At 48.6% G+C, this 22,621-nt stretch overlaps 2 protein-coding genes and 1 long non-coding RNA gene across 19 annotated transcripts in view; 1 reads left to right on the top strand and 2 right to left on the bottom strand.

Moving 5' to 3' along the window:
- RANBP3 (RAN binding protein 3) overlaps window positions 1-10,598 on the bottom strand; it is a 53,936-nt gene extending 43,338 nt beyond the window's left edge. For 5 of the 13 annotated variants that reach the window (XM_025457149.2, XM_025457150.2, XM_025457151.2 and 2 more), the window contains exon 1: window positions 10,559-10,598. In XM_025457149.2, the coding sequence (XP_025312934.1) occupies window positions 10,559-10,583 (25 nt within the window). In that variant the 5' untranslated portion in view covers window positions 10,584-10,598. Of the gene's footprint in view, window positions 1-9,762; window positions 9,910-10,558 lie in introns of those variants that run through there. The other 8 variants (XM_025457146.3, XM_035702864.2, XM_049098174.1 and 5 more) reach the window with 3 other exon arrangements.
- On the top strand, window positions 9,917-14,695 carry LOC112666359 (uncharacterized). Its single transcript, XR_003140823.3, has 2 exons — window positions 9,917-10,214; window positions 14,518-14,695. It is a non-coding gene; the product is annotated as an uncharacterized LOC112666359 (long non-coding RNA).
- A 6,112-nt stretch (window positions 14,696-20,807) lies between these two features.
- Window positions 20,808-22,621, bottom strand: part of RFX2 (regulatory factor X2) — a 97,502-nt gene continuing 95,688 nt past the window's right edge. For all 5 annotated transcript variants that reach the window (XM_025457167.3, XM_049098170.1, XM_025457165.3 and 2 more), the window contains one exon: window positions 20,808-22,470. In XM_025457167.3, coding sequence (XP_025312952.1) covers window positions 22,358-22,470 — 113 coding nt within the window. In that variant the 3' untranslated portion in view covers window positions 20,808-22,357. The remainder of the gene's footprint in view (window positions 22,471-22,621) is intronic.

Below are 22,621 nucleotides of genomic sequence, written 5' to 3'. Positions count from 1 at the left end.
ATGCAAAGTGTTTGGGAAGTGGCTAGCACACAACAGGAATTCTACCTTGGCATTATTTTCATTATTATAATTATACCTAGAAGACTGCAAAGAACACCAATGCCACCTTAAAGCATCAATCTTGGATTCAAGGACTATCTCCAATCCCTAGGTCCCCAATAATGATAAAGGCCTTAAAATTTGGCCTTGTCTAAAGCTGCCCAGATGCCGGGACAACTTACATCCTCAGCTGCTCACAATCCCTCAAGTCATGACCTGATGGAAGGCCAATGAGTTAAGCCTTGCTCGTATGATTTACTAAGCACCTACCTACCATGTGCTAGGCACAAGCAGGGTGGTGGGAAAGAGTACAAGGTGGGAGCTGTAGGGCGAGTGGTTGGGTATGGCCACCCTAAGGAGTCATTTGAACCTCAAACATAAAGGAGTGAGGCAGGTGAAGGCAGAGTATACTGTGCAGGGTATGAAAGAAACCTAGAGGCTAACACAGGGGAAAGGGCCATGGTGAGAGTCTGGATTTATCCTGTTTAAAGGGAGGTCAGAGGAGTGATATGACCCGGTTTATATTTTTAAAGGGTCACGCTGGCAGTGGTCCTTACGCAATTCTTCCCATTTTTGTGTGTGAGGCAAGTTTGGTAATAGAATGCTAGGGAAGCCTTCCTGGGGGTGGGGGCTGGGGAGGTCTGGTCTCATGGAGGCAGCACACGCGGGGGGACCAGTGAGAGCCTTTAGGAGCCATCCAGGTGACAAGTGGCAGTGATGACGGTAACCTAGGCCGGTCCCATTGCCTTGGAGCCAGGGCAAAACAGGGCAAAGTGGGTATTCTGGCAGATTCTGGGGACTGAGCTGCTGGAGCTCAGCTGCGCACAGACTGAGAGGATCTTAATGGACTGTGAAAGACGGTCGTGCTCTCTCAGAGGCAGGTGTGGTCAGCTACAAGTCCTGTTCCTCTGGCAATAAAAGCTCCCGACAAGGGGTCCTCCAGTGGTGCTCATAATGACGGATCCAGGCCCTGGGCTCTCAGGACCCCCAGAGGCCCATCAGTATGACAAGACATCCTTTCCCTTCGGAGTGCAGGGTAGCTGGTTTCCTCACTCCCATGTCCTGAGAAAGGCGAACTCTCAAGAACCGGGTGCCCCACTCCCACTCTGCTATTACAAATGTGACACAGGCATTCATTCTGGGTCAAGAAATTCCCAAGATTCCATGTGGCAAACCTGGAGGAGTTTAACTAAAGCAAAAGCATTTTAAACTTATTGCATAAAGCAAGGCCTGCCTTCTAAACATGTGCTCGGGCAACTACTATCATCTCTGCAAACACCTATTTCTTTAGTAGGAGAGTGATAGCCAAGCATAGTACCCTACGGTTTTGCAGAGAACAGGTGCCCGTGAAGTCAATGAAATTGATTCACCACAAAGGATGAGCATTGGCTCCCAGAGTCTATGGCTGGAAGCAGGCACACTGTATCAGTTGACCCTCCCTGCTTATGTGGCCTTTGGCTTCAGCCCTGCGACACGGAATGGCCTGGACCCAGAGTTTCTCTGAAGGTCCTTACATTGAACCCGAGATAGTGTTGAAGGTCATGGAAAACACTGTTCCATCTTCACAGGGATATGAAGTCCACGATGCCTCCTCATCTGCCAAAAGGTCACAATGGACATAGGAGGCTGGGAGGGTAGGCCCTAAATTCCATTTGGCAAATAATCTATTCCTGGATAGTTTTACTTAATCTCATAACCCAGTGCTTCTCACCCAGGGGTGATTTTGGCCCTTGGGGACATTAGGCAAAGTCTGGAGATAGTTTCAGTTATCATAATATGGCGAACTGCTAATGGCACCTCATGGATGGAGACCAGAGATGCTGATCAACATCCTAGAGTGCACAGGAGGGTCCCCAAACCAATCTCAAAGTTAACTATGCTGCAATTGAGAAATTGTGCTTTATTTGGAAAAAGACTGAGTTAGATCCCTAACTCCCATTATACATCAAACTAAGTTCCCAGTGAGTCAGACAGTACAAACTGAGGTGACCCCCTACCTTCTGTGAGTCACTTCTCTCCCTCCCCACACTTTGTATATTTAAATGTGTGCAGCATCCTAGGTTCACAGGTCAGACAACTAGGGAATGTAGTCTCTTGGGGGTCAATGGACTCCCCTAACCCAGGGGTTCTTAAATTCAGGCAATTCTGCCTGAGGCGACATCTGACAATGTCTGTAGACATTTTTCCTTGGCATGACTAAGGGTAGGGGGTTCCACTGGCATAATGTGGGTAGAAGCCATGTCTTAACATGTGAGAAATTAAAACCAAGAAAATAACCAAAACGTTACCTTATTTAGGATAAAAAGAGTAAAGGCTTAAACAACATACTTTTATGAAAAGTAACTTTTTAAAACAAAAAAAAATCAGTGAGAAAAATGGCATTATTTCATATTTTGACAAATCTGCTTAATATCTGGCTTAAGAAAAGACAGCTAAAGTCACTTATCTGCTTCTGCAGTCCATCTGTTGCTGTATCACACTATTATAACCTTTGGATAAAACTCCACTGTCCATTCACAAGAGAATGAGAGTGGAAAGGGCAAACAATGTCTTTGTATTATTATGAAAATAGTTTGGAATTTGCAGTCCCCTTGAAAAGGTCTTAGGGACTCCCCGGGGCCCTGGACCATCTTGGAGAATTGCTACCATATGCTCCTCTCTGAGTACTAGCATTCTGAGGATAGTGAATCCTGAATTCATTACAGACCGTCAAAAGCTTTATGCTGAGTTTCTATGCTAACAAGCAGAGACAGCTGCATATAAGAGGTGGTACCACAGGGCTGAAACCCAAATGCCAACCAAGGTCAGGCAGGCACTGGAAAAGAAGGAAGCAGGCCAGGTCCCAAACTACTTGGTACAGACTGTGGTGTCCCAGAGGGCACACAGTCTATCTTTTTATTTTGAGCACCCCAAGTTTTTTTATTTGCAGACACATCTTACATATTTGTGATCACTGTGTCTACAATTTTCATTTGATGTTCTCTCCTGTGAGTTTCATATGTTTGCTGTTTGCTATGCCTTCAACATTTTAATTGTGGCCACACAGTCTTTTTTTTTTTTTTTTTTAAGATTTGTTTATTCATTCAGAGAGAGAGAGAGAGACAGGCAGAGACACAGGCAGAGGGAGAAGCAAGCTCCGTGCAGGAAGCCCGACTCGGGACTCGATCCCGGGTCTCCAGGATCACGTCCTGGGCTGCAGGCGGCACTAAACCGCTACGCCACCGGGGCTGCCCCATACAGTCTATCTTAAGAGTGGCAGCTGCTCCTCAGTCCTGGCAACTCATTCCTGCACAAGATCACTGGGAAAGCTGGTCCTGCTTTTCAAGAAAAATCAGAGACCGGGATTACTTTTTCCATGAAATCTCAGAATTCTTAAGTGTTGGTTCCTAATTAAAAACAGACAAAAGGGATGCTTGGGTGACTTAGTGGCTGAGCATCTGCCTGCGATCAGGTCATGATCCCGGGGTCCTGGGATGGAGTTCCACATCGGGCTTTCTGTGGGGAGCCTGCTTCTCCCTCTGCCTGTGTCTCTCATGAATAAATAAAATCTTAAGCAAACAAACAAAAATCCCTAAACGGGCCAAATTAAACATGTCCGCTTGCCCCCGAAGCAAGTTTACCACTTCTACCTGTGGCTTTTGACTCTGGCTTCATGTTTAAAACATCTGTAGAGCTTTGGCCTAGACATCAGTTTTTATTTTCCTCAACAGGCTCCTTAAACAAGCGAGGGCTAAGACTCACGGTAAGTACTAGGTAGGCAACAGCACCGAGTGCCCAGATGCCCAGATTGCCAAGGAAGAAGCAAACTGTGGACAGGCAGGGTTTTTTTTCTCTGAGCCCTATGCTATACGGTTTTCTACCAAGTAGAGCAAAGTCACACCGACTACAAACAAGACTCCATAGGACCCAGGAAGGGTACTGTGGGTAGGTGGCAAAAACAAATCCCTTTTAAACAAAACAAAGAACTCTTGCTGCTTGCTGCCACCTTCAACAGCACCACTAGATCCTGAATAGATAATGCTGCAAACCCACCTGCCTCAGGATTGCTTCACAGTACCATGGAGAGCTACCAAGGCTGGGCCAAGTTAACACCAGCCATCTCTGTGGCCTGACGTTCTCCAGGTTTTCATAACAGGAGAAAGGTCCTTCTCAGATTCCCCAAATGGTCCTCATCTCCCACTCTGCCCTGGCCTATTCTCTGTGCCCAAATTCACTAACTAGGTCAGAATTGAACTGGTACCTAAAATGCCCCCTTTGCCACTCTCACACACTGTCACTCTTCCAAATGCCATGTGAGCTTGTCTGCTCTAACCTCACCTAGTTGCTGCTGCCTCCACTTACTCTAACTCCCCCACAGTATAAACACACCAGATCCTCACTAGCCCTGACAACCAATGAATGTGCGACGCTTACAGGACTGCTGGGGTAATCCCGTTTTCCAGTTAACTGAGAGGCAGGCTGAAGACTTGGTTCAAAAGTTTTGCAGAACTACAACCTTTTCGATCTATGCAGTAGAACCAAAACTTATTTTCTTCAAAACATATAAAAATGTAGCCTTGGAGGTAGCATGACACCACTCAGCTACCACCAGGCCCATCTGCTACAGATATAAGAGGCACTAGAGTCACACATACACATTCTGATCTCAGAACAAATTCCAGAGTTAATGTTTATCATAACTTCATGAAAAATTTTAAAACAGTTGTCTCTCACTTATCCTAAAAATAAGTTTAGGGTAGGGGAAGGGATGGTGAGAATTTAGTGAATTGAGGATTCCAACGGTTTTAGTTTCTAGATCAACAATAAAAATTCACTTGTATCTCATTCTCTCAGGTGTTAAGTAAGGAGAAAAGTGAGGTGAAAAGCCAAACCATCCTTGAAAATCTCTAGAGTAGCATTTGGTTAGGCTAAATAAGAGGTTTTCAAATGTGGGCAACTTTGTACCCCTCTACCCCAGGACACTGGGCAATGTCTGCAGACATTCTTGGTCGTCACATCTGCGGGAGGGAGGAGGGTGCTATTGGCATCTAGTGGGAAGAGATCAGAGAAACTGATCAACATCCTACAAGGCCCGGGGCGGCACATATGCCGAAGAATTACCTGGCCACAAATGTCTATAGTGTCAAGGCTGAGAAGCCTGGGCTAGGTGATCATGTGGAAGGCAAGACAGAACCCAGGAGGGCTGACAGTCCAGCTCTGGCTGGCCATCTCAACAGTGGGTTCACTTCACCTATACTATTCACACTCATTTCTTGCTCTCTCTCTGCTGAGCATTTATGCAAAACCAGTCCACATTATGAGTTCACTATAGTAAAAAACAGCTACTCTATACTGGCTGTTTATTACTATGTGTGCAGATGAGTATTAAATAATTCAGATGCATTAATTCATCCAATGCTCACAGCAGCCATGAAATACACATGATTTTCATTTTACTGGTGAGGAAACTGAGGCTCAAAGGAGTTAAGTCACTCAGAGTATGTGGAAGAGTCAAAACACAAACCCAGTTCTCTGCAAGGCAAAGCCTGTGCCCTGCCATTACTTTATACCAGTGGGTCTTACCCTGGAGCGTGGTTCTCCACTCCCTGCACTGGGACATACTGCAATGTCTGAGGACATTTTTGGTTGTCATGACCCCTGGGGTAGGGGTGCAGGGGAGAGTGTGTGCTACTAGCATACAGTGGTAGAGTTAGGGACAGTGCTACGCCACTAAACATCCTACAATGTATAGGACAGCCCTCACTCATACAGAATCATCTGGCTCAAAAATGTAGGTAGGGGCAAAGTCGAGAATGCTGATTTATACCATGTCCACAGGCCAGAAAGGATTCATATGCATATGGCATCTTTAAACACTGGGATCTGGAATCCAAGATATCTTACAGCTCAAACAGATTTTACTCACCCCCTACCCATTCTTTATTTTTACCAGATACAAAACTCTGCATTCAAATCTTGACATCCATCTACAATGCAGAGTAACTTCAGGGATAGGATGATTAATGAGTTTGAGATATATGAATAGCAAAATGCCAAGGAGAAGAAGAGAATATCCCTGGACACAAGTGTAAAACACACACACAGTCTCTCTCCTAGGAGAGAAGCATTCCAACTGGACTTTGAAAGTCACAGACTATAGAAGTACCAAGAAAGGGCTGTGGGAGTTGCTGTCACCATCCCTGAAGAGATCACCATGGCAACGAAGGCCAACAAGATGCTGTATTAGATACACAATTGGAAACGTTTATTTGTGTACAAGCACAGCACACCTAACCTGCACTACTCAAGCCAATGGTTCTCAACCCTGGCTGCACATCTGAATCACCCATGCTGCTTTCTTACCATACAAATGCCCAGGGCCCACCTGACATCTTACAGAATTGGAAGGTGGGGATTAAGTCTTTGTGGTTTTAAGAAAGCTGCCCCAGTGATTCTGATGCTCAGCTCAGGTGCATAGTCATTGCCTCAGACACAGAGAGAGGTGGTGATGGCCCAGAGAAGAGAGACAGAAGGGTTGGGTATGAAGGAGGACCAGCTTGGAATACCACTGTGGAAAAACAGAAGCTAAGAGGGCATTTGACTGGAGCTAAAACAGCAAGAGGAAAAGCACACATATGGGGCAGTCCCTAAAGTTTCAAAATGCATAAGCAAGAAAGCCCTAGTTTACATAGTGAATAATAAATTAAACATCCCAGCAGGCTGTACAAGCCAAAAGCCATTAAGAGTTATGTCCTGAGGACAACTGAGCCAGAACTAGTGTCAGAGGCAAAGTATTGAGTGTGGCATTTACTAGGAAAAAACTTTAAGTACAAAGCATTCCATTCTTCTATTTTATACTAACCATTCAATTATGCAATCTATAGCTCATGTGTAGTCCATTTGCTAGAAATGTTATCCCTGGAAAACAGGAATCCATAATTTTCCCGTTGTGTTCAAAAGTATGCCTCACAATCAGGGTCCTCACTGATGAATTCAGTCATTCATTCAACGGACATTTCTTGGATACCTACTCTGTGCCAGGCACTGTTCTAGATGTAGGGAATTCATCAGTGATCATAACAGAAAGAAATCCTTGCCCTCGTGAAGCTTATATTCTAAAGGTAGTCAAATAAACTTCACATGTCAGATGATGATATGTGCTTAGTAAAATAAAGTGGGATAAAGGGGATAGGGGATTAGAGTATGTGGATCCAATTTAAAATAGGTGGGCAGAGAGGTTCTCCATAATAAAGTAAAATATTTGAGTAAAAACTTGAAGGAGGTACAGGAGTGAACCACAGGGGGATATCTGGGAGGAAGACTGTTTCAGGAGCAGGGGAACCTGCAGGTCCAAAGGCATAAAAGAGGGAGTATATAGTCCATTCAAGGGACACTGAGGAAACCAGAGTGACCCAAGCAGAGCAAGTGAGGGAGAGAGTGGTGGAATGGGAGAAAAGGGAGGTATAAGGGGGCCAACTCTAGCTTCTGGGCTGAGTTGTTAGATGGGTACAAATGGAAGGGAGGCCCAAGAGGGGGAAACCGGCACTGGTAGTGAGAAGTGGTCACCTTCTGGAAATATTTTAAGATAGAACTGACAGGATTTGCTGGGGCATGAGAGAAAGAGAAAGAAAGAGTGAGTCAAGCAGGCCTTCAAGGTTTTTGGCCTGGGCAATTCAAAGAATGGACTTGCCACTACTACAAATGGGAGGAGGATTGTGGAGTGGACAGGTGTTGGGGACAAAGACAGGGATTTTGTTTGATGTGCCCATGAGACATTTAAATGTAGATCACTATGATGTTGGATATGTGAAGTCTTGAGTCTGTGAAAATTAATAATGGGAAAAACCTCACTAAAGCAGGCTCGGGGGGCTAGAAATGGAGGTCAGAAGGCGCTGCCTTACTATGGAATAGAAATTCAGGGGAGAACTGTCAGCTACAGCCCCCAACAGAAGAAACATCAACAGTACAAAAATATCAATTACTGGCCCTGACAAAAGAGGTATATTCTGTAAGAATCTTCTGTAAGAAATCGACTACCTCTGCATTAGCCAATGAAAACCGTCATCACCCTGAAATGTTGCTTTTCTCCAACAGACTTCCAATTCAAAACGAGTTCTCACAATTTCCCCCATCTCCCTGTGATAATGTTCCTCTCCTCTGCGGTGAGACTTGCCTACGGTTTTTGCCGGTACCTGCTTGTCTGAAATTGTGATTCTGTTACTCCTGAATAAGCCCATCTGACCGTTATTATTTTTAAGATTAACAAGCTCAAGAAACCGAACGGGCCAAATGTGTAAAGACATAAAGTATGTCCTACTGATTCCCATTTACCCACTCCCTCTCCTGCCTTTTAACTGGTTCTTACAAACTGGAATGCCTCAACCCTCGGCTGGAGGAGGGCTACAGGACGAAATGGCAGGGGGTGGGGGATGGGGTGGGGGGCGTGTGTACGGGGGGGGGGGGGGGCGGGCGTGTGTATGGGGGGGCTGGGCTCGGAAGCCAGACCACCTGCTTCACATTTCTGCTGCTTACCAGCTGCGTCACTCACCTGCCTCGGACAAGTAACTGCTCTAACTCGGTTCCCTCACCGAGAGAACATACCTCCTTCATGGATCTTTTGTGAGGAGTATTACAAGATCACAGAATTCAAGGCTTTGAATGGTACATGGTACTACCCCTCCCCCCACCCCCCGCGCCCCGCAACGCTCGGCCAGGTGGGCAGTTACTATTTCATTCATGCATTCTTACAGTTCAGTATGCAAACCTTAGGACACCCTCCCGGCAGCAGGGCGCGTGGGATGGGGGAAGAGGGCCAGGCAGGTGGACAGCTTGCTAGAACTACAGAGGTGCACCTAGAAACGGAGGGAGCTAAAAATAGGCCTCGGAAGTCCTGAGGCTACCGCGATATCAACACCACCATCGATGTAAGCAGACAGCAGCAGCTTGGGGAGTGCTTTCTCAAGAGGATGTGGAACTGTAACCTTGTCGAAAACGCTCGGGTGGGACGTCAGGAGGGAATTCACACACAGTCTCTGTCTTTCCCCTTCTCTGGAAGTGCAGCGATAAAGGGCCAAAAAAAGCAGCCGGGGCTTTCAGCGGTCCACACCCCGCGGCCGGGCCGAAATGCGGGGGGGGCATGGAAAAGGCGCGACTCTCAGGTCGCCACTGAGGATCCGGGGGGAACTGGCGGGAGCTGGGGGGCCGAGTTCGGGGAGGGTGGGGAACAGACCAGGTGTCCTCCACCCTCGACGTGGAGCATGCCCGCGTAGGACGAGAACCCCGCGGGATTCGGGGGTGGGCTTGCTCGGCGCCAGGCCGGAGAAGGGGGCGAGCCGGGCCCCCGGGAACGAGGCGGCGAGGGAGGGAGCGTGGCGCGGTGGGCGACGACCAGGCCCGGAGGTCTATTTACATCCGAGGCCAAGGCGCCGAGGCCGCGCCTCCCGCCCCCTTCAGGCTCGGACCCGGCCTGGGGAGCAGGAGGGCCTCAGGGCCGTGGCTCCAGCGCCCTCCCAGGCCCCCTGGCCGGACGGTGGCAGGGCCGAGGCTGCCGGGAGAGATGGGCCGGGCCGGGGAGCCCGGCCTGAGGGGACGCAATGGGGGGCGGCCGCGGGGCCCGCTGGGCCGCTATCTGGGAGCACACGGTCCCCGGCACTCCGCGGTGCTCACCCCTCGGGCTTGGGGCCCCTGGGCCTCCCACCGCCCGTCCCCCGGCCGCCAGCTGGCCCCCGACGGCGCCTCCCCTACCTTCGTTCGCCAGGTCCGCCATTTTACTTCCTTAAGCCCTCCCACAAGGCCCCGCGCCGGCCCGGGCTCGCCTGCTTTCTGCCAGAAACTCCCGCGCGTGCGCACTTCGCAAGCTGACTCCGAGCGAGGCCGGCAGCTCGCGCCTGCGCGCTGAGACCCGCGCGGAGTCGCGCTCCGGCAGGCGGTCCCGGCCCGGCCGCGCTCCGAGCACGCGCCTGCGCACTAACTGCCCCCCGCCTCCTTTTCCCGCCGACCAAGGGGGCGTGGGCAGGGCAGGGCGCATGCGTAGTGAGCCTCGCGCGCGCCTCGCCGGCGACGCGGGAACGAACGTTCGGTGAGGCGGCGCGGAGAGGGCTGAGTTTCGACGCCCCGGCTTTCTGCTCGTTTTCCCGGAGTTCCCTGCGGTGGGAGCGTGAGCCGCCCAGGGAGCGGCGACCGAGGCCTTCCCCGAGGTGAACCTCTGGATCTGTGGGGGGCGGGAGCGGGGGCGGGGGCGGGGGGAGGTGCTGACCACGTGCTCAGGCCTGACGGGAGGCCGGCGGGGCGCCCGGTCGGCTGATGCCTCAGTTTCCCCTCCTGAGGGCCCAGTACTTCGGGCCAGCGTTTTCCTTAGGACACGTGGGGCCGTGGGGGAGGTGGGGGTCGGAGGTCAGAGATCGGGCAGGCAGGGCCGGTGGGGGAGGGGCCGCTGTGGCCTGGGGGCGCCTGGCGCGGGGCGGGGCGTCGAGCGTCGGCGTGTGAGAGGCGGGCGGGGCCGGCGGGAGGGTGTCGGGCCGCCGGCGCCTTCCCGGCTCACCTGCCCGGAGTCTGGCCGAGCGCATTCCTGGCTCTGCCCTGTGGCCCGGACGCAGGCCGCGCGGGGCCGGGCCGGGCTCGCCTCTCTCCCCCGGGCGCCGCCGCCGCCGCCGCCGCCGCCGCCGCGTGTGGGGCTCCGCGCCCCGGGGTCGCGCAGCGCGCCCGGCAGGGGAGTCTTTACACAGTGTGAAGTAGATCAGGGGCTCATCTTTCCTCCGCGCGTCCAGAGGGCCTTCTCGTGACTTTGGAGTAAATTCTAAACCTCTCGTGAAGGCTCACGGAGCTCCCGTGGCTTTGCTCTCATGCTCCCCGCCTGCCCGGTGCCGTTGAGCCTCAGGGGTCTCTCGGGCCTCGGAGCCTGCCGAACTCCTTCGGGCCCTCGGGTCTGTGCACCTGCTGGGCCCTGTGCCGGGGCCTTGGGTCCCGCGTCTACGCCGTGTGACTCCCGGCTCCACTCCTCTTCCATTGTGATCTAGACGAGCAGGCCCTACGGCCTGGCCTGTTGGCCGCATCTGGCTTGTGAGCTAAGAATGGTTTACACCTTCAATTGGTGGGGAGGAGAAAGATCAAAAGAAGAAGATCTCACGACATGTGAAAATTGTAGGAAGCTTCAATGTCAGTGTCCGCAATGTAATGGAAAACAGTCGCACTTACTAATGTACACATTGTCTGTGGCTGCTTTCGAGCTGCAGCAGCAGTGCCCACTCCTTTTTAACAGAGACTGGCCGGCAAAACGTAAAATATTCGCCATTTGGGTCTTTACAGAAAAAGCTTGCCAACCCCTCATCTACATGGTTTCCCTGTACACATCTGTGCAACCTCTGGGGAGTGGCAGATGTTTAACAACTGCTTCTCTGGGGGAGAATGTGTGTGTGTGCGCGCGCGCCAGTATGTGTGTATGTATATGTATTTATATGTGTGTGTGGTGTAGTTCATTGTAAATTTTATTTATGTTTTCCTACCACTTTCATAAGACTAGAGCACAGCTAATAAAACAATGAAACGAACCCTGGTTTGTAGTGGTGATTTGCTTGGTGTGACTACTTTAACCATGGCTGATTTCAGGCTACTAATGTGAACATCACTAATTGCAGAGCTAGAAGAGATGTTCAGAACACACTATATTTGTTTCTAGAGCTTGCTATTTTTTTTTTTCACTGCGGTTCCCAAATCACCAACATCAACATCACCTGGAAGCTTTTAGAAATACAGAATCCCAGGTCCTAAACCAGACCTTCACCAGAATCCACATTTTAACAAAATTCCCAAGGGCTTCCTATGCATGACAGACCTTCAGAAGCACTGTTCAGAAACTTTCATTTATTTTAGGGGGTGAGAGGTGGTTAATACTATTAAGAATTACACTAACTTTGTTTAACAGACACCTTGATTCTCCTACACTGGATTTTGCCACCAAAATATAAGCACAGGCCACAGATCTTGAGTTCTTTAGGAATAGCTAAAATGTCACTGCTGGAAAGGATTGACAGCATTGAGTTCATCTGGTCACCAGCAGTGTGTAGGCTTAGTTTTTCTTATTTTTAGTTTGTTGCATTATATTCATTGTTTGATTTTATATATGTTTTCTCTTGTCATTTTATATATCTTTTCTCTTGTATAGATAGATCTTCTTGCCCTTTACCATATGTCTAAACTCTATGACTCTTTTTTTTTTTAAGATTTTATTTATTTATTCATAGAGATGCAGAGAGAGAGAGATGCAGAGACACAGGCAGAGGGAGAAGCAGGCTCCATGTAGAGAGCCTGACGTGGGACTCGATCCAGGGTCTCCAGATCACGCCCTGGGCTGCAGGCGGCGCTAAACCGCTGTGCCACCGGGCCTGCCCTAAACTCTGTGTCTCTTAATGAACTTAATACTTTTCTTTACACGCCTTTTTATTGGTTTACATTTACATTGAATAGAGTATATCACCATCCAAATAGAAAAACGCTAAGCCATGAATAGGAGATAATTGCAGAAATAAACATGAAAACAAAACAAGGGTTTTAAATTCTGGGTAGATACTGTTGTTAGTCAAGCTACCGAGCCCCAAGCCTGCCTCTTTGATGTTAAAGAGAGATTAGCAGAGTATTAGAGGGTTACTAAAGGCATATTATCACTCAGCATAAACTCTTCTTGACATGATGAGAAGTACTGAAAGAGAACTGAAAACGGAGAACTGTAAATCATGTGATTTGGTGTCATCTAATGCTATGTCTGCATGTCTCCTAAAGTAATTTCATACACCACATTCATCCCACACTTTGGGCAACTCCCAGAAACACGTCATCACTTGCTAAATATAATCCAGTTGTGGTTTTTCAAGGGACATAGATGCTAAACCTGTCAGCCTGATGAGCTAACTAAATTTCCACCGGTTTCACAGTTGTCTCCAAAGTGCCAATGGCTGCCAACATTTGCACCTTAGGCCTGTTTTTGCTTTATCTGGTCTCCTCTAACTAACTTCATCAATATTTACTTATTTATTAAATAACTATTCATCACTTACTGGTGGTAGTTCGAAAATATGGTCCCAAATTCTTGACCCTCTTTCCATCAAAAAAGGTGATCCCTGTTCCTTTCCCTTTATTGGGGGTGGACTCATTAGTGGTGGTTAAATACAGTACAGTGAAAATGACGCTATGTGGTCTAGGTCATAACAGGCAGGAAGGATGCAACTTTCATCTGCTTTGCTGGAACAGCAAACCTGAAAACCTTCAGTCTTCATGCAAACAATCCCATCTGTCTTGGCGCCATGCTGTAAGGAAGCCAAGACACAAACCACATTGTGGCAAAACCCTGAGAGAACTGCCCAGCTAGCCCTTCCTGTTCTTCAACACACAAACTATGAAAGATAAATGATGGTTGCTATTACAAGCCCTTGAGTCTAGGAGACAAGTGTTACACAGCAATATATATTCATAGTTCTACTGTGCATCAGGCACCATTCTGCATGTTGGGATGAACAAGACAGATCCTGGCTTCATGGAACTTTGCATTCTTTTGTAAGGATATTTACAATAGACAGGTAAACAAAGTAATATGAAATAGTGACTAGTGCTACAAAGAAAAGAAAACAGCATATTGTCACAGAGGAAAAGGGGATATTGGGGGTGCCTGAGTGGCTCAGTCAGTTAAGCATCTGACCCTAGATCTCAGCTCAGGTCTTGATCTCAGGGTCATGAGCTCAAACCCCAGCATGGAGCCTACTTAGAAAAAGGGAAGGAAGGAGGGAAGGAAAGAGAAAAGAAAGAAGAAAGAAAAAGAAAGAAAGAAAGAAAGAAAAGAGAAAGAGAGAAAGGCAAGAAAAGAAAGAAGAAAGAAAGAAAAGCAAGAAAGAAAGCAAGAAGAAAGAAAGAAAGATAGACAGATAGATAGATTGGTCAGGGAAGCTCCCTCTGAGGAGGTGACATTTAGTAGAAGATCTGCGAGTATAAAAGTCCTAAAAAAAAAAAAAAAAAAAAAAAAAAAAAGTCCTGAGGCAGGAACCAGTTTGGTGAGCTGGAGGAGCAGTGAGTTTCATGTGGCTAGGGCAGAGTGAGGAAATGAGGTCAGGGAGGGGACAGTAAGGCCCTCATAAGCCACAGCAAAGAGTTTGGAGTTTTTCCTAATACAAAGGTTGGGAGTGGGAAATGGAGGGATCCAAGTGATTTATCCTAAACTGCTGATTGGCTGGCTTCTCCACTGCCTGCCTCCTCCCCGGCCCACCAGGAGACAAGTCTGAGGATCCCCTTGAGCCCTGGCTGTGCTCTGAGAACTGTGAACTTCCCTTCACAGTCAAGTTATAAATGGCTACATTTCTGGCGGTGGCATGTGCCCAGCCCCATGCTGAGATTGAAGACCCAGAGATTAATCAACTACACAGTTCCCCACCCTCAGTGAGCTCAGAGTCAGGTGAGGGCAAGGGAACTCATCCTGGGTTGCCTCCTCCACTCAGCACCCTTCCTGTCCTTCCTCAGTCCACAGGTGGCCTTCCTGACAGCAGGATGTCCCGTGTGGTCGATGCTGATGCTGATGGGGGGCTCCTGACCCAAGCTGGGTGCATCAGCTTCCTTCATTCCTCATGACTCCAGTGCAGCTCTTCCTGTCCATGGATCCTGTCCCTGTGCTTTAAATAAAACCACCTTTTTTGCACCAGAGATGTCTCAAGAATTCTTCCTTGGCCATCAGCTTTGAACCCTAACATCTTTCCTATACCTTCTTCATTAGGCTTCCTCAGGTATTAACATTTTGCATAACCACAGTACAATGATCAAAACTAAGAAATTCACATTGATTTACAATACTATTCATTAATACACCAATCTTACCTAAAGTTCAACTGTTGATCACAAACGATTTCTTCCCTCGTCCCAGGATCCAGTGCAGGATCCCACGCACTTAAATGTCATTTCTCCTTAGTCTCCTCAGTCTGGATCATTTCCTCAGTCTTATTTTTTCTTGACCATGACACTGGTAATGAGTACTCCCAGTTATTTGGAAGAATGCCAAATTAATTAATTTTGGCTTTGATTCATGTTTCCTCATGATTAAACTTAGGTTACCAGTTTTTGGCAGGAATAACATAGGAATGATGTGCCCATCTCAGTGCACCGTATCAGGAAGCACAAGATGTCACTTTGTACCACTCGTGATGATAATTTAGATCACTTGGTTTAAATAGCGTCTGCCAGATTACTACTTTTCCCATTGTGATTACTGAATATCTCTGAATCTATGTAAATAGAGAATATTTGAGGAAGAGAAGGATAAGCAGAAGAGGGAAAGAAGGTATCTCCTTCAATCTGTTGCCTGTGGTCTTTCCTATCTTGCATTGTTGCAATTTAGTAAACAAAACTGCCTCTAGTCTCAGCCAAAATCCCAGTTCCTTGTGTCCTGAGGGGAAAAGGATGTCGTTGTGTCACAGTGACCACTGGGGGGAGGCAGAGGATTCGGAAGTGATCAGTTCTTTCCTAAGTCACTGAACCTGATGGGGACTCAAAGGCTCTGTCAATTGGGGGTTTCAGCTGGGGGGTCTGGCATCTCCTGGGAACCAGGTCAGGTAGGCAGAGACAGAGCATGTCTTGGTTGCACCATGCTGGCTGCTCTGTGGATGATGCTCCTTTTTCTTTTTTTTTTTTTTTTGTGGATGATGCTCATAGTCCACCTCTGAAACAGTGCCTCTCCATCCTGGGAGACCTGGTGCTCCTGAGATTAAGGGAAAAAGGAGAAACTGCATAGGCTCCTGTGGGTCTTGGCAGCCAGGAGAGTTTAGCAGAATGGGTGGGGCACCTCCAGGAGAATCCTCACATTTCTGTTGCTTTCAGGATTAAATCAGCTCACAACTCAGACTTCCAGGTAAAAGTGTGAGATGGGTCCAGCACAGTGGGGTACTTACTACCTCGCACCCTCTCCTGCTTTCCCTGACTATCCAGTTTATGACTCTATCCAGTTCATGCCTCTGTCAACCATTTATTATCAACTATTGAGTGAATGCTTCTAGGTGCCCAGCGGTTGCTGGTCTGAGATAACCATTTGCCATTTTGAGATATCCAAGTAGAGGTGTCGGGTGAGCAGCCATATATCTGGAGCTGATGGAGGGGAGCTGTCAATCTGAGGTCGTGGGCCTCTAACTCCTGGAATGAAACCCTGGCTCCTGGCTAGGATCTAGGAAGCCTTCCATGTTACCTTCCCACTCTCCCACCCCCACCCCCGCACTCACCTTGCAGCCAGCCATACCGGCCTCCTCACTGCTACCCACATATGCCAAGCCCATTCCCTTCAGTGCCCACATAGAAGTGGTATTTAAATCCATGGGAGAAAGGTCGTTCCTCAAAAGAGAATCAGGGTGTTACTCCAAAAGAAGTGGAATGGACGCTTGATGGCAAAACCCCACAAATGTCTGGCACAGAGGATTCTAGAAGAGACCCAACACCTCAAAATAGGTTGAGAATTACTGGTTAGTACTTGTATCTTTTGATACATATGTATATTCAATACATTTCATATATCCAATATATTGTACATTTTACGCTGCATTATATGGCAGTCTAATACCATCTGGGTATATATGCACACATATTAAACTGAAATAAAAACTTTACAAAGTTTAGTTTATATTTATCCTGTCAACACTTCTCATGTTTTCTACTTCTATCTTGGTCCATTAAAAACAACTAAACTGATCGTAACCCACCAACTTGATTTCATAACCCACTCAATCTGCTGTTAGGCACGGGGCTCTAGTGGACCTCTTCTACCTTGCTCCCCTTTCGCTCCATCCCTACTACCCCACTGCAGTTGTACCCCCACCTCTCACTTGAACCATCTTATCAAGTACCTAATTGGCCTCCTTGCTTCTAGTTTATGTATAACCCACTGTACCAGAATAAATCTTCCTAAAGCCCAGATCTGATCATATAAATAAATAAATAAATAAATAAATAAATAAATAAATAAATAAATTCTGGTGGTGGCCCTCCTGAGTGGATTTATTTTTAAAAATATTTTTTATTTTGTAATTTTATTTTTTAAAGAACCCCACAGAGCAGGGAGCCTGATGTGGGGTTCAGTCCCAGGACTCTGAGATCATAACACCAGCTGAAGGCAGACGATTAATTGACTGAGCCATCTGGCACTCCCCGAGTGGATTTCTTTCCTTTCCTTTGGCCATTCCTCAATATTCCTCCATGTGTTTTCTCTCCTCCTTTCCCCTACCTTCCCGTGATTACTATGAACAGTACCTTCTCCCAGAAACCTTTGCTCACTCACTAAATGTTTGCTGAACCTACATATGCACTGTTAGAGTTGGGGAATTATGGTATTGAGCAAGGCAGACAAGAGCTACTCGCTCACAGTGCTTTTGGGAAATGTGGAGTATAAAGAATCTTAATTTAGTGGGAGAGCTTCCAGGAAAGGTTCCTGGAGGAGGTGTCAATTAAGATAAGCACTAAAGAGGCAGGTGTGTGTATGTCTATGTGAAAGCATGGAGGTTAGGTGAGAAGTGCAGTGAAGGTGAAAGCCCCAAATGAGACCATGGATTGAGTTCCAGGAGCAAGAAATAAGAGCATTGAGTGGGTAAGGGTTTGTTTGAGGGGTTGGGAAAGACTAGTGATAAATGATGTGGTTCCAAGGTTCAAAAGATGGAGGGAACCAGTCATCATGATAGTGCTCTCAACAGGTGGTTCTCACCTGGGGTCCATTCTGCCCCAGGAGGGCCACTGAGCCATATCTGGAGACATCTGTAGTTGTCACGACTCGGGGAGGAAAGGTACACTTGGTAGGATGGGTGAGGCCAGGGATGCTGCTCCACATTCCACAGTGTCCAGGATGCCCCACCAGTGAGATCTGGTCCCAAGTGTGCACACTGAGACACAATTGTTGAATGCTTACTCCAGTATTTTGTAAGTATTAACTTATTTAAAGCTCACAATGCTGTGAGGTAGGTATTTTTATTACCTTTTTTTTTGCAGATGGAGAAACTGATCTAAGTACAGTTGATCCTTGAACACCATGGCTTTGAGCTGTGTGGGTCCACTTATATGCAGATTTATATCAGTGACTACAGGACGGTGCTGTATATGTATTTTCTCTTCCTTATGATTTCCCTAGTAACATTTTCTTTCCTCTGGCTTGCTTTGAGAATGCAGCATATAACATACAAAATGTGTCAGTTGACTGTTTATTGGTCAACAGTAGGCTATTAAATTCTTTGGAGGTCAAAGTTATGGGTGCGTTTTTGACTGCAAGGAGGGTTGGCGCCTTTAACCTTGTTTTTCAAGGGTCAGTTGTAATTTACCCGAGGGCATAACCAGGGACCGTGGAGTTCACTCAAATTTGCATTAGCCTGGACCTATTTCCCCCACCATGCTGCCTTTCCTGGCCAGGAGGAGTTGGGCAGCGGCAAGGAGGAAAGAGAGTGACCATGTTATGGCATTTTGGGGAGATGGGAGAGGTGGGGGCCATGCAGGTGGTCCTGGGTTTCTGGTCTGAAGAGTTGGACAGATGGTGGGCAAGGCCATAATGGAAACATGAGGAAGAGGCCTGAAAGGTCAGATGCTGAGCTCCTGTTTTGTTGTGGGGAGGGCAAGGCACCCACACCCCTCTGAGCAGTGGTGGGAGGAGCCGCTGTGGAGCAAATCACATGTGGAGGGGCATTTCCATTTAGGGATGGACAAGGTCACAGAAGGTGTGGAAGGATGAAGTTCTGGAGCAGGACCCAGGAGCAGCTGGGCAGCAGCCAGAACTGTGGAAGGAAAAGTAGTGGAGCAGGTGACACCCTCGCTGGGGAGAATTTCTCCCCTAGCACACTCATAGCTGGAGTGTGTGTGTATTTTTTGCAGGGATGTACCTCACAACTTGCTTCAGAGTTCTTGCTACCAGAAAGTTCCCAGAGGCAGGAACATCATGGGTTCCCCTGCACCGCCCCACCCCTCCCCAGTGCAGCTTATCAAACTCTGACTATGGGTCATCAAGATTGTAATACAGCTCCATGATCACCAGGGATCCAGGTTCCTTCTGTCTCATTGCTTTGCCATCCTTATGTGATGTCCACATCGGGGTCTAAAATGGCTGTTGATACTCCAGCCATCATATCTACATTACATCCAGCAGCTTTAGTTTTACCATGTGTACAATGTGGTACACTGTCAAAAAGAAGAGATTGGACAGAAGCCTCTAGCATGAAGCTGTTGTGACTAGTTAAAACCTCCCAGAGGCTCTTGGTAGGACTAGGCTCCCCTTATTGTTTGGCCCTTGTGCCCTGGGTCTCTACCCAGTGGGCCTTCTGAGGGACTTGATAGACTGTGGGCCTTCAGCAGTCACCCCTGCTCATCTCCTGTCAGGCCCCTGGGGCAGTGATCATGGAGTCCTCACCTGTTCTCCTTCGGTCACCAGCCACTGAGGCCCAGAAGCAGGGCCTGGCTCTTCTCTTCCAGGGGCCCTGCCACCCCAGCACTGGGCCTGGCTCTCAGACAGGGAGGGCTGGGGGGTGGCTGCTGCTCGGTGCAAGGGCTGGCACTGCTTCAAGGGTCTTAGGCTAGATAGGGCCCATAATCATGAACCATGAGAGGGTGGGGCGAGTCAGGGTTCCACGCGGTTCTCAGAGCCTGGCAGGGAGTCGCTACAGAGACAGGGCCCAGCTGATGGGGAGTCTGCGTGGTTGTGTCCTGGGAGTTTCCCAAGACTGGCCACAAAATTTGCACTGGGGCCCAGTGCAAAATCAAAGTGTGGGCCCTTTGTTCAAGAATTACTAAGAATTTCAAGATGGTGATGGTAGAGCCTTAAGCCATGTGCACAGGCCCTGGAGGTCCCAGCCCAGGGAAGTAGTAGATGATTGTAGTAATACCTGGGGGCCTCAGGACATCTACCTGGGACAGATGGGCCTGGGCTCGGACCCAGGCTGAGCATCCCTGGGGCACCTGGGGCACTGGCCTGGCCCGGGGAAGCAACTTTTAGGAGCAGCTGACCAGGAACTGTGTCCATGTTTCTGGAACATCTTCCCATCCGTGGGCCCTTCCTGGTGCCTGAGCCCATTGGTCTTCTCTGCAGGAACTCTTCAAAGTCCTATTATCCCTGCAAGAGGAGTGGTCCAAACAATGTGGATTTCCAGCCCCCATGGTAATCCTGCCACGCAGCCTCTCTGTGGATAGGGCCCAGGAATTGGCCATTTTAGAACAAGCTCGTGCAGTGATTCTTAGGGGAGTCCCAAGTTTGGCCCCCACCACTCCCAAATAAGCCCTGGGAACAACCAGAGGGTTTCATCAGTGGCTGGAGCATATCTGAATAAGTCTAATCTGCCAACAAATAGTCTTGATCATCTAGGGTGGAGAACTATTTTCTTGCTACCTCTGGCCCAGAGGTGGCCTTGCTAAATGAAGCACAGGGAATCTGCTCCTTCTGGAACACTCACCAGAGAGCCAAGAAGAAAATGCTAGAGGCCACTGCTGCTCCTCTGAGCCTCACATGGCATGAACCTGGCCACGCTGGCAGTCCAGGGCAGGGAACTGGCCTGCAGGGAGGCCTGCATCCTCCAAGGCCACTGTGTGTGTAGTGAGGAGGAGCTGAAGTGTGGTTGGAGGCCCCAGAGTGGGTATGCTCAGTGTGTTCACAGCAGTGAAAAACAAGAACGGGCTTGGAAGGTGCAGGTCTTTACCGTCATTTGTATTGTTCCTTGTGGAATCCTGCAAAGGCAGGAGCATAAGGCGGAAACCCAGTTTGTACTGCTTACCACACATGGAAGAAAAGGCAGGCCATTACACTCCGTGAACCGTGAGCTTAAATGTCTCCCAGGAGAGGAGATATATATTTTAAAGACATTCTTTGTGTCTGATTTCATCTGAGTCTTGAACTGTAAAACCAGACAAACATTGTGATTATTATACAGACTTTTGGTTTCTAAAATAAGCGCCTATCTTTCTTGTGTTTCCCCTCCACACCTCCCCGCACACCTGGCGTGGCCTAGGAGTGCACGGCGCTCCCGTTTGTCGGGAAGTAAGGTTTTTAAAGGCCACGTGAGTTTACATTAGTACCTTCTGCGTGAATGACAAAAAAAAATATTGGGGGCCGAATATACTGCAATATACATGTTCATAAGAAACGTTCTAATAACAATTAGAGCACAAAACTATTGGTATAAACATATTTCCAAAAGGAAAAACTATTGCATTTCAAAAAGATGGTGCTTCCTAGACCAGAGGTTTGTCTTTCTTCTTTATAGCTGGTTTAGGGGCAGAACTCTTGCATGGAGCTAACCAAGTGCAAATGTGTTATGACGGATACAGATCCGGAGTGTCCAAAGTTCAAGGGCTGTGCAAGTCCTTGGGATTCATTTATCCCAGAGAAGAGTTTTGATTTTGAGTAGTTCAAGATGGGACATGCCCAGGGTCAAAGTGCTCCAGGATCGCTAATTCAAAGGCAGACATCCAGAAGGTTCTATGAAGCAGGAGCCAAGCAGACTTGGCTCAATGGCTGCCCTTGGAAGGCGACACTGAAACACCAACCACCCAGCCCCCTCGGAACAAACTCATTCCAGACCCAGTAGTTTGGCTTGTTGTTGGCTATGAACTTGGATAGAACCCAAGTCCTTCCAGTTGCTGATAAAACTTCTGGTTTTGATTCTTAGACACCACTGTGTCTTGGCTTGGGCAAGCCATTTCTGTGACTTGTTCTTTAAGCCACATGGGGCCTTGAGCTGTGCATGGCCCAGGGACTCAACGATTGATGGCTGCTTCTGGGGACCTTTGGTGTCTGCAGATGGGGCTGCTGTGGGCCAGCATCTGTGCCTCAGCATAGCTGGCAGTGTAGGAGGCCCTGGGCACAGCGCTGAGATGGTCTCTTCCCCCCACAAAGCACCAGGGCGGGGGGCTCTGCGGACACTGGTCAGCTCAGTATAGCCCAACAGCTACAGGACACCCCATTTCTCCTGTGATCTGAGTTTTAAAAAATCATGGTGGAAGCTGGAGGCAGCTGAACAGAAGAGAAGCCCAACGTGGAGGTACCAGCTCGTCCAGCATGGCCCCTTTCAGCTCTCAGGCAGGATGTGTAGAGTTGGACCAAAGTTCACGGTCTGGCAGAGGAAAGGACAAGAACACTCAGAAGGAAAAGGCGACCCAGGAGGTGCCAGGTGAGCAGCTCAGGCACTCAGGAGTCCAATGTGACCTTCTGTTGTGGTTAACATCGGTTTTCTTCTTGAAGAATGGTGTGCCCTTTGAGGGTGCACTGGTGCCCCGTGAGTCAGATCAAAGGTCACATCATCTAAGAGGCACTATTGCAGTGGAGCTCGAGGGTCCTGGTCTGGAGCCTGGGGAAGGCACCACAGAGCTAGATGCCCTGCAAGGAGTGGTTCGTGTCACTGCGTTCTCGCTTCACCAGGGGCTCCCCCAGGCTGTGGGCGTCGGGGTCAGCCTCACTGCCACGATCCTCACTGATGTCATCTGCAGGGTTAACATTGGGGATGAGGGGTGTGGGAGTGGGGTGCAGGAGGGAGGGAGAGAGAAGCATGTTCTCAGGGAGGTGCACAGGCTTGGACACACCAGGCCCCCCCCCGGCCACCCTGAAGTGCTCAGGGAGGCCTTCTCACTGGAG

Source organism: Canis lupus, chromosome 20 (assembly GCF_003254725.2).
Source record: "Canis lupus dingo isolate Sandy chromosome 20, ASM325472v2, whole genome shotgun sequence".
In the NCBI taxonomy this organism is placed as follows: Eukaryota; Metazoa; Chordata; class Mammalia; order Carnivora; family Canidae; genus Canis; species Canis lupus.
Note: the sequence above shows the minus strand (reverse complement) of the source record. Positions and strands in the feature narration are given on the sequence as shown.